Source organism: Hyla sarda, chromosome 4 (genome assembly GCF_029499605.1).
Source record: "Hyla sarda isolate aHylSar1 chromosome 4, aHylSar1.hap1, whole genome shotgun sequence".
NCBI lineage: Eukaryota > Metazoa > Chordata > Amphibia > Anura > Hylidae > Hyla > Hyla sarda.
The window spans coordinates 417,223,906-417,240,849 of record NC_079192.1 but is presented as its reverse complement, the minus strand read 5'-3'; the positions used below and the strand labels follow the sequence as shown (position 1 = coordinate 417,240,849).

At 38.8% G+C, this 16,944-nt stretch overlaps 1 protein-coding gene across 10 annotated transcripts in view; it reads right to left on the bottom strand.

The window, feature by feature from the left end:
• The window catches only part of CACNA1C (calcium voltage-gated channel subunit alpha1 C), a 423,395-nt gene that overhangs the window by 279,280 nt on the left and 127,171 nt on the right, over positions 1-16,944 (bottom strand). For all 10 annotated transcript variants that reach the window (XM_056517894.1, XM_056517896.1, XM_056517893.1 and 7 more), the window contains exons 2-3: positions 14,303-14,618; positions 11,083-11,188 (exon numbers count right to left, since the gene is read on the bottom strand). In XM_056517894.1, coding sequence (XP_056373869.1) covers positions 11,083-11,188; positions 14,303-14,618 — 422 coding nt within the window. The remainder of the gene's footprint in view (positions 1-11,082; positions 11,189-14,302; positions 14,619-16,944) is intronic.

The following is a 16,944-nucleotide window of genomic DNA, read 5'->3' as shown; positions in this document are numbered from 1 at the left end:
TATATATATATAGATCTCCTCTCCTCTGTATATATATATATATATATAGATCTCCTCTCCTCTGTATATATATATATATAGATCTCCTCTCCTCTGTATATATATATATATATATTGCAGTAACACAGGTTTTGCTATACACATGTTTATTCCATTTGTGTGTATTGGAACTAAACCAAAAAAGGAGGAAAAAAAGCAAATTGGACATAATGTCACCAAACTCCAAAAATGGTCTGGACAAAATTATTGGCACCTTTCATAATTGTGGAAAAATAAGATTGTTTCCAGCCTGTGATGTTCCTTTATACTCACCTGGGGCAAGTAACTGGTGTGGGGAATAAAAAAATCATTTTAGTGCCAATCAAATTATTTAAAAAATCCCAGGCCTGAATCAACCAACAGAGCTCTACTAAGCCCTGCCTATCTTTACTAAGCCCTGCCTATCTTTATTATGCCCTGCCTATCTCTACTAAGCCCTGCCTATCTTTATTATGCCCTGCCTATCTCTACTAAGCCCTGCCTATCTTTACTATGCCCTGCCTATATTTATTATGCCCTGCCTATCTCTACTAAGCCCTGCCTATCTTTATTATGCCCTGCCTATCTTTACTAAGCCCTGCCTATCTTTATTATGCCCTGCCTATCTCTACTAAGCCCTGCCTATCTTTATTATGCCCTGCCTATCTCTACTAAACCCTGCCTATATTTACTATGCCCTGCCTATCTTTACTATGCCCTGCCTATCTTTATTATGCCCTGCCTATCTCTACTAAGCCCTGCCTATCTTTACTATGCCCTGCCTATCTTTACTAAGCCCTGCCTATCTTTACTATGCCCTGCCTATCTTTACTAAGCCCTGCCTATCTTTACTATGCCCTGCCTATCTCTACTAAGCCCTGCCTATCTTTACTATGCCCTGCCTATCTCTACTTAGCCCTGACTATCTTTACTATGCCCTGCCTATGTTTACTATGCCCTGCCTATGTTTACTATGCCCTGCCTATCTCTACTAAGCCCTGCCTATCTCTACTATGCCCTGCCTATCTCTACTATGCCCTGCCTATCTTTACTATGCCCTGCCTATCTCTACTAAGCCCTGCCTATCTTTATTATGCCCTGCCTATCTCTACTAAGCCCTGCCTATATTTATTATGCCCTGCCTATCTCTACTAAGCCCTGCCTATCTTTATTATGCCCTGCCTATCTCTACTAAGCCCTGCCTATCTTTATTATGCCCTGCCTATCTCTACTAAGCCCTGCCTATCTTTATTATGCCCTGCCTATCTCTACTATGCCCTGCCTATCTTTACTATGCCTTGCCTATCTTTACTATGCCCTGCCTATCTCTACTATGCCCTGCCTATCTCTACTAAGCCCTGCCTATCTTTACTATGCCCTGCCTATCTCTACTTAGCCCTGACTATCTTTACTATGCCCTGCCTATCTTTACTATGCCCTGCCTATCTTTACTATGCCCTGCCTATCTCTACTAAGCCCTGCCTATCTTTACTATGCCCTGCCTATCTTTACTATGCCCTGCCTATCTCTACTAAGCCCTGCCTATCTTTATTATGCCCTGCCTATCTCTACTAAGCCCTGCCTATATTTATTATGCCCTGCCTATCTCTACTAAGCCCTGCCTATCTTTATTATGCCCTGCCTATCTCTACTAAGCCCTGCCTATCTTTATTATGCCCTGCCTATCTCTACTAAGCCCTGCCTATCTCTACTAAGCCCTGCCTATCTTTATTATGCACTGCCTATCTCTACTAAGCCCTGCCTATCTTTACTATGCCCTGCCTATCTTTATTATGCCCTGCCTATCTCTACTAAGCCCTGCCTATCTTTATTATGCCCTGCCTATCTTTACTAAGCCCTGCCTATCTTTACTATGCCCTGCCTATCTTTACTAAGCCCTGCCTATCTTTACTATGCCCTGCCTATCTCTACTAAGCCCTGCCTATCTTTACTATGCCCTGCCTATCTCTACTAAGCCCTGACTATCTTTACTATGCCCTGCCTATCTTTACTATGCCCTGCCTATCTTTACTATGCCCTGCCTATCTTTACTATGCCCTGCCTATCTCTACTAAGCCCTGCCTATCTTTACTATGCCCTGCCTATCTTTACTAAGCCCTGCCTATCTTTACTATGCCCTGCCTATCTTTACTATGCCCTGCCTATCTTTATTATGCCCTGCCTATCTCTACTAAGCCCTGCCTATCTTTATTATGCCCTGCCTATCTCTACTAAGCCCTGCCTATCTTTACTATGCCCTGCCTATCTTTACTATGCCCTGCCTATCTCTACTAAGCCCTGCCTATATTTATTATGCCCTGCCTATCTCTACTAAGCCCTGCCTATCTTTACTATGCCCTGCCTATCTTTACCATGCCCTGCCTATCTTTATTATGCCCTGCCTATCTCTACTAAGCCCTGCCTATCTTTATTATGCCCTGCCTATCTCTACTAAGCCCTGCCTATCTTTACTATGCCCTGCCTATCTTTACTATGCCCTGCCTATCTTTACTATGCCCTGCCTATCTCTACTAAGCCCTGCCTATCTTTACTATGCCCTGCCTATCTTTACTATGCCCTGCCTATCTCTACTAAGCCCTGCCTATCTTTATTATGCCCTGCCTATCTCTACTAAGCCCTGCCTATATTTATTATGCCCTGCCTATCTCTACTAAGCCCTGCCTATCTTTATTATGCCCTGCCTATCTCTACTAAGCCCTGCCTATCTTTACTATGCCCTGCCTATCTTTATTATGCCCTGCCTATCTCTACTAAGCCCTGCCTATCTTTACTATGCCCTGCCTATCTTTATTATGCCCTGCCTATCTCTACTAAGCCCTGCCTATCTTTATTATGCCCTGCCTATCTTTACTAAGCCCTGCCTATCTTTACTATGCCCTGCCTATCTCTACTAAGCCCTGACTATCTTTACTATGCCCTGCCTATCTTTACTATGCCCTGCCTTTCTTTACTATGCCCTGCCTATCTCTACTAAGCCCTGCCTATCTTTACTATGCCCTGCCTATCTTTACTATGCCCTGCCTATCTTTACTATGCCCTGCCCATCTTTACTAAGCCCTGCCTATCTTTATTATGCCCTGCCTATCTCTACTAAGCCCTGCCTATATTTATTATGCCCTGCCTATCTCTACTAAGCCCTGCCTATCTTTATTATGCCCTGCCTATCTCTACTAAGCCCTGCCTATCTTTATTATGCCCTGCCTATCTTTACTAAGCCCTGCCTATCTTTACTATGCCCTGCCTATCTCTACTAAGCCCTGACTATCTTTACTATGCCCTGCCTATCTTTACTATGCCCTGCCTATCTCTACTAAGCCCTGCCTATCTTTATTATGCCCTGCCTATCTCTACTAAGCCCTGCCTATATTTATTATGCCCTGCCTATCTCTACTAAGCCCTGCCTATCTTTATTATGCCCTGCCTATCTCTACTAAGCCCTGCCTATCTTTATTATGCCCTGCCTATCTTTACTAAGCCCTGCCTATCTTTACTATGCCCTGCCTATCTCTACTAAGCCCTGACTATCTTTACTATGCCCTGCCTATCTTTACTATGCCCTGCCTATCTTTACTATGCCCTGCCTATCTCTACTAAGCCCTGCCTATCTTTACTATGCCCTGCCTATCTTTACTATGCCCTGCCTATCTCTACTAAGCCCTGCCTATCTTTATTATGCCCTGCCTATCTCTACTAAGCCCTGCCTATATTTATTATGCCCTGCCTATCTCTACTAAGCCCTGCCTATCTTTATTATGCCCTGCCTATCTCTACTAAGCCCTGCCTATCTTTACTATGCCCTGCCTATCTTTATTATGCCCTGCCTATCTCTACTAAGCCCTGCCTATCTTTACTATGCCCTGCCTATCTTTATTATGCCCTGCCTATCTCTACTAAGCCCTGCCTATCTTTATTATGCCCTGCCTATCTTTACTAAGCCCTGCCTATCTTTACTATGCCCTGCCTATCTCTACTAAGCCCTGACTATCTTTACTATGCCCTGCCTATCTTTACTATGCCCTGCCTTTCTTTACTATGCCCTGCCTATCTCTACTAAGCCCTGCCTATCTTTACTATGCCCTGCCTATCTTTACTATGCCCTGCCTATCTTTACTATGCCCTGCCCATCTTTACTAAGCCCTGCCTATCTTTACTATGCCCTGCCTATCTTTACTAAGCCCTGCCTATCTTTACTAAGCCCTGCCTATCTTTACTATGCCCTGCCTATCTCTACTAAGCCCTGCCTATCTTTACTATGCCCTGCCTATCTCTACTATGCCCTGCCTATCTTTACTATGCCCTGCCTATCTTTACTATGCCCTTCCTATCTTTACTAAGCCCTGCCTATCTTTACTATGCCCTGCCTATCTTTATTATGCCCTGCCTATCTCTACTAAGCCCTGCCTATCTTTATTATGCCCTGCCTATCTCTACTAAGCCCTGCCTATCTTTATTATGCCCTGCCTATCTTTACTAAGCCCTGCCTATCTTTACTATGCCCTGCCTATCTCTACTAAGCCCTGCCTATCTTTATTATGCCCTGCCTATCTCTACTAAGCCCTGCCTATCTCTACTAAGCCCTGCCTATCTTTACTAAGCCCTGCCTATCTTTACTAAGCCCTGCCTATCTTTACTATGCCCTGCCTATCTCTACTAAGCCCTGCCTATCTCTACTAAGCCCTGCCTATCTCTACTAAGCCCTGCCTATCTCTACTAAGCCCTGCCTATCTCTACTAAGCCCTGCCTATCTTTACTAAGCCCTGCCCATCTTTACTAAGCCCTGCCTATCTTTACTAAGCCCTGCCTATCTTTACTAAGCCCTGCCCATCCTAACAGAACCATACATTTCAATACAGCAGAAATGCATTATGGTCCACAATTCTACTACCAAGAACACAGCATTTAGGAAGCAGTCATTTCTAAAATACCTATTTATTCCTCATTATATATGGATGGACATTACCTCGATGTATAAATCTAGTCCAAGCGGAGCTGCCCTTTAGGTAATAAACAGCGTGTCTGGGCTCGGCCATTGTGAGCTTAGGAAAAGAAAGAAGGGGTTAATTTAAGAAAAGTGACCGGTTGGTGGAAGATGTATCTGTTGATCGTGACACCTGTATCATGCTGGAGCGCCTGACAGCAGCGAGCGCAGATACAATGACACGACACCCCAGGGGTAAGGTTATCGAAGGATTAACCTATTCAGTCCCGCGAAGGTCATCGCCATCTCTTAATAAGTAGCGTGACACTAATTTGTCACCGTCACGTCCATCTCAGAGTGGGATCATTCGGAATTTTGGTGAAAAATGTCAGGGTTTTGGGTCCAGAATAACAACGTGTGACTCATCCCCAGACGCTGGCAGCCACCTATGAATGTATTAAGCGGCTCTGATCAGCGCCGAGCGTGACTAGAAAGATTATCCGCCTCTGATGGATAGAATTCAAGAGATGTTTTCCTACATTTCACACAAATCTCCAGCGCAGGTGAACGCTTCACAAGCAGAGACCCTACAAACTCACCGACACCTGCGGCACGTCTACAAGCAATAGCATAATATCTGTATAATCGATACATACTAAACCGGTCCTAAATCAGAGCCTCCAAAATTATAAAAAAAACACATGTACATATATAATTATATACAGTATATACCCAGGTTATACAGGAGATATATAACTTATACCAGCTGTGCATATATATTATATACAGTATATACCCAGGTTATACAGGAGATATATAACTTATACCAGCTGTGCATATATATTATACAGTATATACCAGATTATACCAGCATGGTCCATATCACTATATACAGGAGATATATAACTTATACCAGCTGTGCATATATATTATATACAGTATATACCCAGGTTATACAGGAGATATATAACTTATACCAGCTGTGCATATATATTATACAGTATATACCAGATTATACCAGCATGGTCCATATCACTATATACAGGAGATATATAACTTATACCAGCTGTACATATATATTATATACAGTATATACCAGGTTATACCAGCATGGTCCATATCACTATATACAGGAGATATATAACTTAGACCAGCTGTGCATATATATTATATACAGTATATACCCAGGTTATACCAGCATGGTCCATATCCCTATATACAGGAGATATATAACTTATACCAGCTGTACATATATAATTATATACAGTATATACCAGATTATACCAGCATGGTCCATATCACTATATACAGGAGATATATAACTTAGACCAGCTGTACATATATAATTATATACAGTATATACCCAGGTTATACCAGCATGGTCCATATCACTATATACAGGAGATATATAACTTATACCAGCTGTACATATATATTATATACAGTATATACCAGGTTATACCAGCATGGTCCATATCACTATATACAGGAGATATATAACTTAGACCAGCTGTACATATATATTATATACAGTATATACCCAGGTTATACCAGCATGGTCCATATCACTATATACAGAAGATATATAACTTATACCAGATGTACATATATATTATATACAGTATATATACAGGTTATACCAGCATGGTCCATATCACTATATAGAGGAGGTATATAACTTATACCAGCTGTGCATATATATTATATACAGTATATACCCAGGTTATACCAGCATGGTCCATATCACTATATACAGGAGATATAACTTATACCAGCTGTACATATATATTATATACAGTATATACCAGGTTATACCAGCGTGGTCCATATCACTATATACAGGAGATATATAACTTATACCAGCTGTACATATATTATTATATACAGTATATACCCAGGTTATACCAGCATGGTCCATATCACTATATACAGGATATATATAACTTATACCAGCTGTACATATATATTATATACAGTATATACCCAAGTTATACCAGCATGGTCCATATCACTATATACAGGAGATATAACTTATACCAGCTGTACATATATATTATATACAGTATATACCAGGTTATACCAGCATGGTCCATATCACTATATACAGGAGATATATAACTTAGACCAGCTGTACATATATATATTATATACAGTATATACCCAGGTTATACCAGCATGGTCCATATCACTATATACAGAAGATATATAACTTATACCAGCTGTACATATATATTATATACAGTATATATACAGGTTATACCAGCATGGTCCATATCACTATATAGAGGAGATATATAACTTATACCAGCTGTGCATATATATTATATACAGTATATACCCAGGTTATACCAGCATGGTCCATATCACTATATACAGGAGATATAACTTATACCAGCTGTACATATATATTATATACAGTATATACCAGGTTATACCAGCGTGGTCCATATCACTATATACAGGAGATATATAACTTATACCAGCTGTACATATATATTATATACAGTATATATACAGGTTATACCAGCATGGTCCATATCACTATATAGAGGAGATATATAACTTATACCAGCTGTGCATATATATTATATACAGTATATACCCAGGTTATACCAGCATGGTCCATATCACTATATACAGGAGATATAACTTATACCAGCTGTACATATATATTATATACAGTATATACCAGGTTATACCAGCGTGGTCCATATCACTATATACAGGAGATATATAACTTATACCAGCTGTACATATATTATTATATACAGTATATACCCAGGTTATACCAGCATGGTCCATATCACTATATACAGGATATATATAACTTATACCAGCTGTACATATATATTATATACAGTATATACCCAAGTTATACCAGCATGGTCCATATCACTATATACAGGAGATATAACTTATACCAGCTGTACATATATATTATATACAGTATATACCAGGTTATACCAGCATGGTCCATATCACTATATACAGGACATATATAATTTATACCAGCTGTACATATATATTATATACAGTATATACCCAGGTTATACCAGCATGGTCCATATCACTATATATAGGAGATATATAACTTAGACCAGCTGTACATATATATTATATACAGTATATACCAGGTTATACCAGCATGGTCCATATCACTATATACAGGAGATATATAACTTATACCAGCTGTACATATATATATTATATACAGTATATACCAGGTTATACCAGCATGGTCAATATCACTATATACAGGAGATATATAACTTATACCAGCTGTACATATATATTATATACAGTATATACCAGGTTATACCAGCATGGTCCATATCACTATATACAGGAGATATATAACTTATGCCAGCTGTATATATATAATTATATACAGTATATACCAGGTTATACCAGCATGGTCCATATCACTATATACAGGAGATATATATAACTTATACCAGCTGTACATATATATTATATACAGTATATACCCAGGTTATACCAGCATGGTCCATATCACTATATACAGGAGATATAACTTATACCAGCTGTACATATATATTATATACAGTATATACCAGGTTATACCAGCGTGGTCCATATCACTATATACAGGACATATATAATTTATACCAGCTGTACATATATATTATATACAGTATATACCAGGTTATACCAGCGTGGTCCATATCACTATATACAGGACATATATAACTTATACCAGCATGGTCCATATCACTATATACAGGAGATATATAACTTATACCAACTGTGCATATTATATACAGTATATACCAGGTTATACCAGCGTGGTCCATATCACTATATACAGGAGATATATAACTTATACCAGCTGTACATATATAATTATATACAGTATATACCAGGTTATACCGGCATGGTCAATATCACTATATACAGGAGATATATAACTTATACCAGCTGTACATATATATATTATATACAGTATATACCAGGTTATACCAGCATGGTCAATATCACTATATACAGGAGATATATAACTTATACCAGCTGTACATATATATTATATACAGTATATACCAGGTTATACCAGCATGGTCCATATCACTATATACAGGAGATATATAACTTATGCCAGCTGTACATATATAATTATATACAGTATATACCAGGTTATACCAGCATGGTCCATATCACTATATACAGGAGATATATATAACTTATACCAGCTGTACATATATATTATATACAGTATATACCCAGGTTATACCAGCATGGTCCATATCACTATATACAGGAGATATAACTTATAGCAGCTGTACATATATATTATATACAGTATATACCAGGTTATACCAGCATGGTCCATATCACTATATACAGGAGATATATAACATATACCAGCTGTACATATATAATTATATACAGTATATACCAGGTTATACCAGCATGGTCCATATCACTATATACAGGAAATACATAACTTATACCAGCTGTACATATATATTATATACAGTATATACCAGGTTATACCAGCATGGTCCATATCACTATATACAGGAGATATATAACTTATACCAGCTGTACATATATATTATATACAGTATATACCAGGTTATACCAGCATGGTCCATATCACTATATACAGGACATATATAATTTATACCAGCTGTACATATATATTATATACAGTATATACCAGGTTATACCAGCGTGGTCCATATCACTATATACAGGACATATATAACTTATACCAGCTGTGCATATATATTATATACAGTATATACCCAGGTTATACCAGCATGGTCCATATCACTATATACAGGAGATATATAACTTATACCAGCTGTACATATATATTATATACAGTATATACCAGGTTATACCAGCATGGTCCATATCACTGTATACAGGAGATATATAACTTATACCAGCTGTACATATATAATTATATACAGTATATACCAGGTTATACCAGCATGGTCCATATCACTATATACAGGAGATATATATAACTTATACCAGCTGTACATATATATTATATACAGTATATACCCAGGTTATACCAGCATGGTCCATATCACTATATACAGGAGATATAACTTATACCAGCTGTACATATATATTATATACAGTATATACCAGGTTATACCAGCATGGTCCATATCACTATATACAGGAGATATATAACATATACCAGCTGTACATATATATTATATACAGTATATACCAGGTTATACCAGCATGGTCCATATCACTATATACAGGAAATACATAACTTATACCAGCTGTACAGATATATTATATACAGTATATACCAGGTTATACCAGCATGGTCCATATCACTATATACAGGAGATATATAACTTATACCAGCTGTGCATATATATTATATACAGTATATACCAGGTTATACCAGCATGGTCCATATCACTATATACAGGAGATATATAACTTATACCAGCTGTACATATATATTATATACAGTATATACCAGGTTATACCAGCATGGTCCATATCACTATATACAGGAGATATATAACTTATACCAGCTGTACATATATATTATATACAGTATATACCCAGGTTATACCAGCATGGTCCATATCACTATATACAGGAGATATATAACTTATACCAGCTGTACATATATATTATATACAGTATATACCAGGTTATACCAGCATGGTCCATATCACTATATACAGGAGATATATAACTTATACCAACTGTGCATATATATTATATACAGTATATACCAGATTATACCAGCATGGTCCATATCACTATATACAGGAGATATATAACTTATACCAGCTGTACATATATATTATATACAGTATATACCAGATTATACCAGCATGGTCCATATCACTATATACAGGACATATATAATTTATACCAGCTGTACATATGTAATTATATATCAGACATTTACAAGTACCCTCTCATTCACTGACAACAATCAGAGATCTTGCATAAAATGTAAGAACTTTTCCATTCTACAATGAAATCTTAAAGGGACGGTAACCCTAAAACCAGGAGCTGAACCAACACCATCATCAACACTGCTCTCCTTAAAGACATCACAACATTTCTCAAGTGCCACGGAGGGCAAGAAATAAAAAAATCTCAGGGGCACTTACCAGGTTTGAGTTGGTGGCATTGGAGTCGTCCTCCGGGAAGGGAATATACACAGCTAAGGCCACACAGTTGGCAAAAATAGTTAGTAAAATAATTATTTCAAAGGGTCTGGAGGGAAAGGGTTAAGGAAACTGAGCCAAAAAGTATAAAAAATCTACACACAAAAACGTTACGGTCTGTGTTTTTTTTATAAATAATGGAAGTCATTTAGCAACCATGTTTTGCTGTATGAGGCCTATTATGGTACTGAGCAGGCCTGGTTGCCCTTAGAAACCAATCAGAGTGCAGCTTTAATTTCTTAAACTGCTTTGAATGACTGTAAGCTGCGCTATGATTGGTTACTATGGGCATCCATGTTTTGCTGGCGGGCCTGGTTACCCCAAGAAACCATTTTTTTGCTGGATGTGGCCTAGTCTGTTCCTGAGCAGGCCTGGTTGCCATTAGGAACCAATTAGAGCCCAGCTTTATCTCTTAAACAGCTTTTAATGAATGAAAGCTGCCCTCTGGTTGTCATGGGCAACTATCTTATTCTAAATAAGGCCTACGTTGCCCCTAGCAACAAATCAGAGAACAGCTTCAATTTCTTAAACTGTTCTGAATAAATGTTGCTATGGGCATCCATATTTTGCTAGATAGGCCTAGTTTGTGTCGGGGCAGGCCTGGTTGCCCCTAGCAACCAACACAGCTTTATTTTTATTTTTTTATTGCTCTGAATTAAAGGGGTATTCCAGGAAAAACTATTTTTTTTGAATTTTTTTTTTTAGATCAACTGGCTCCAGAAAGATAAACAGATTTGTAAATTACTTCTATTAAAAAATCTTAATCCTTCCAATAGTTTTAAGCTGCTGAAGTTGAGTTATTCTTTTCTGTGTGACAACAGTGCTCTCTGCTGACACCTCTGTCTGTCTCAAGAACTGTCAGGAGCATAAGAGGTTTGCTATGGGGATTCGTCCTACTCTGGACAGCTCCCGAGACAGGTGTCATCAGAGAGCAGTTAGACAGAAAAGAACAACTCAACTTCAGTAGCTGATAAGTACTGGAAGGATTACGATTTTTTTATAGAAGTAATTTACAAATCTGTTTAACTTTCTGGAGCCAGTTGATATATATATATATATTATATATATATATATATATATATATATATATATATATATATATATAAGTTTTTCTGTATGAGGCCTAGTATGTACCCTAGCAGGCAGCAGCCATCGCACAACATCTCCTCCGGCCTTTCTTCTGGAGTGCGCAGAGTTAATCCTCGACTCCTGTGTCTGACACAGAACATCTGTCTCTCTGATCTGCTCCTTCACGCCAGGACCACTCCCCCCCCCCCCATCCCATGTCAAATGGTGTCAGCACACGTGTGCCAGAATAAACACGACCCTCGCTGCGTCCAGCTTCTCCTCGCTTCCTCAATATAGTCTTCCCCTACCCCTCCAGTAACACAGTAAATTTCCCAGTTTTTATATGGCGCCATAGGGTGCCACACCGCTACCGTTTCTTAAAATTTGCAGAAAACAGATACATTCGTTGTCACAATGCACCACATTTACTAAGCCTGGACATTTTTACGGTACACATTTTTATCGTGTGGCTTGGTTCACACTACAATTTGCAGCTACATAGGTGTATATAAAGGCCAGGGTTCCATGGATTTTAAAGGGTTACTCCACCCCTAGACATCTTATCCCCTATCCAAAGGATAGAGGATAATATGTCTGATCGCGGGGTCCCGCCGCTGGGAACCCCCGCAATATAGCATGCGGCACCCACCTGTTACTGCTCCGGAAGCGCTGGAGGGTCTGGCTCCCAACCACGGGAACAGAAGATTGTGATGTCACGACTCCGCCCCCTCAATGCAAGTCTATGGGAGGGGGCGTGGCAGCTGCCACGCCCCCTCCCATAGACTTGCATTGAGGGAGCGTGACGACACACGGGGGTGGGGTCGTGACGTCACGCTCTTCCGTTCCCGTGGTCGGGAGCCAGACCCTCCAGCGATTCCTGAGCAGTAACAGGTGGGTGCCGCATGCAGTATTGCGGGGGTCCCCAATGGCGGGACCCCCGCGATCAGACATCTTATTTCCTATCCTTTGGATAGGGGATAAGATGTCTAGGGGGTGGAGTACCGCTTTAAAGGTGGTATCCAGGAATAAAAAAACAGAGATAATTTCTATCTGTCTCCAGGTTGGGTGCAGTTCTGCAGCTCAGTTCCATTGAAGTGAATGGAGCCAAGTTGTAATACCACACCCAAAATGGAGACAGACAGGGAGCGTCTTTGAAAAAAAAATAATTGGTCTGTTTTTCGATTCCTGGACAACCCCTTAAATGATCAAATGTATCAACTAAGTTTGAGTCACTTTCTGAACGTATTTTTGTTTAGACTCTTTTGCATTTGTGTCCGAGCATAAATACATATATATACACTCGGAAAATGACCCAATGTAGTCACTAGCTGAATAAATGGGGTCTGGACCTGTTTACACACCCCTACGTCAGCGTCCCATTTTGACAGAATTCCCATATATACATGAGACATATCAGCCAATCATAGTGTGAACACAGCCTAAGAAAAGAAAAGGAGTGATTTTGACCCAAATTTATTAAAGAGGCGCTCGCAGCTTAATAAATTTGGCGCATTTGGGAAGTAAAATCTAAATTTGTCTTTGGTTCTATGCAACATATTATGCCCCAAAAGCCATATTGGATATCTCAGGCAGGAGACGCAGACTTTGAACTCTATTTCTAATAGTTGGTGCCAAGATTATGCTCCTCAGGGTTGTGGTCTAAACATAAGAAACCTTTGAAGAACATGATCATGCTCCTCAGGGGTGTGGTCTAAGTCAGAGGTGTAGTCTATGTAAAAGAGCCATTTGCAGGACATGATTATACTCCTTAAAGGTAAGGCCTAAGTAAGTCAGGGGTGGGGTCCAAACAAAAGAACAGTTTGTAGGACCTGACTATGCTCCTCAGGGGAGTGGTCTAAACATAAGAAACCTTTGAAGACCATGATCATGCTCCTCAGGGGTGTGGTCTAAGTCAGAGGTGTAGTCTATGTAAAAGCACCATTTGCAGGACATGATTATACTCCTTAAAGATGAGGCCTAAGTTAGTCAGGGGTGGGGTCCAAACAAAAGAACAGTTTGTAGGACCTGACTGTACTCCTCAGGGGTGTGGTCTAAGGGGTGTGTTTTAAACAAGAAACTTTTGCACGAAGGATACTTCCACTCCACGATGCTGATACAGGCTCTGCGGATGGGGTTTTTGAGGGTGAGACAGAGTAGCGCCCGTGGCGGTCTGGTCGCTGTTGTGGCCCCTTGCTTTTTCTGTTTGCTGTATTGTTGTCTTTTCCTCTGCGTGGAACTGACCGTGGATATGGTGGCATTGGCTGCGCTGCCCATTAACTTAGCCTGACGGGCGGCATCGATGGCAGCCTGCCAGGACAGGGCAGCACCTGGAGAGGCGATGTGCTCTGTGGCCAGGCCCGGGGTGGAGTTCATGGTGCCCAGTGCAGGGAGGGGGTTTGTGTAATTTGAGCCTAAAAAGGAAGAAGAAAAATAAAAACCAGTTAAATGATGTAAAACATTACAGTAAGGAGCTATAATGTGTCTGATATCCAGAGCTGAAGTCATAATTCAGCCTATTTCCTGTTAGCTCTCAGACATCAGAATGTCAAATCTGCTGACCCCTGCTGGCCAAGTGTCTGTACTGCTAATGGGTTCCAAATGGCACATAGCAGAACTATGAGTGCAGCTCTGGATGTGATGGAGTAAAATATTTAAATTCACTAAAGATCAGTTGAATAATGAAGCCATATAATGAAGTATTCTGTACATTATATAATGCAGTGTCCTCATAGTCCTGTACATTATATAATAGTGTCCTCATAGTCCTGTACATTATATAATAGTGTCCTCATAGTCCTGTACATTATATAATAGTGTCCTCATAGTCCTGTACATTATATAATAGAGCGTCCTCATAGTCCTGTACATTATATAATAGTGTCCTCATAGTCCTGTACATTATATAATAGTGTCCTCATAGTCCTGTACATTATATAATACAGTGTCCTCATAGTCCTGTACATTATATAATACAGCGTCCTCATAGTCCTGTACATTATATAATACAGCGTCCTCATAGTCCTGTACATTATATAATACAGTGTCCTCATAGTCCTGTACATTATATAATAGTGTCCTCATAGTCCTGTACATTATATAATACAGCGTCCTCATAGTCCTGTACATTATATAATACAGTGTCCTCATAGTCCTGTACATTATATAATACAGTGTCCTCATAGTCCTGTACATTATATAATACAGCGTCCTCATAGTCCTGTACATTATATAATACAGTGTCCTCATAGTCCTGTACATTATATAATACAGCGTCCTCATAGTCCTGTACATTATATAATAGTGTCCTCATAGTCCTGTACATTATATAATACAGTGTCCTCATAGTCCTGTACATTATATAATAGTGTCCTCATAGTCCTGTACATTATATAATAGTGTCCTCATAGTCCTGTACATTATATAATAGTGTCCTCATAGTCCTGTACATTATATAATAGTGTCCTCATAGTCCTGTACATTATATAATAGTGTCCTCATAGTCCTGTACATTATATAATAGTGTCCTCATAGTCCTGTACATTATATAATACAGCGTCCTCATAGTCCTGTACATTATATAATAGTGTCCTTATAGTCCTGTACATTATATAATAGTGTCCTCATAGTCCTGTACATTATATAATAGTGTCCTCATAGTCCTGTACATTATATAATAGTGTCCTCATAGTCCTGTACATTATATAATACAGCGTCCTCATAGTCCTGTACATTATATAATAGTGTCCTCATAGTCCTGTACATTATATAATAGTGTCCTCATAGTCCTGTACATTATATAATACAGCGTCCTCATAGTCCTGTACATTATATAATAAAGCGTCCTCATAGTCCTGTACATTATATAATACAGTGTCCTCATAGTCCTGTACATTATATAATACAGCGTCCTCATAGTCCTGTACATTATATAATAGTGTCCTCATAGTCCTGTACATTATATAATACAGCGTCCTCATAGTCCTGTACATTATATAATAGTGTCCTCATAGTCCTGTACATTATATAATACAGCGTCCTCATAGTCCTGTACATTATATAATACAGCGTCCTCATAGTCCTGTACATTATATAATAGTGTCCTCATAGTCCTGTACATTATATAATACAGTGTCCTCATAGTCCTGTACATTATATAATAGTGTCCTCATAGTCCTGTACATTATATAATAGTGTCCTCATAGTCCTGTACATTATATAATAGTGTCCTCATAGTCCTGTACATTATATAATACAGTGTCCTCATAGTCCTGTACATTATATAATAGTGTCCTCATAGTCCTGTACATTATATAATACAGCGTCCTCATAGTCCTGTACATTATATAATACAGCGTCCTCATAGTCCTGTACATTATATAATACAGAGTCCTCATAGTCCTGTACATTATATAATACAGTGTCCTCATAGTCCTGTACATTATATAATAGTGTCCTCATAGTCCTGTACATTATATAATAGTGTCCTCATAGTCCTGTACATTATATAATACAGCGTCCTCATAGTCCTGTACATTATATAATACAGCGTCCTCATAGTCCTGTACATTATATAATACAGTGTCCTCATAGTCCTGTACATTATATAATAGAGCGTCCTCATAGTCCTGTACATTATATAATACAGTGTCCTCATAGTCCTGTACATTATATAATAGAGCGTCCTCATAGTCCTGTACATTATATAATACAGCGTCCTCATAGTCCTGTACATTATAT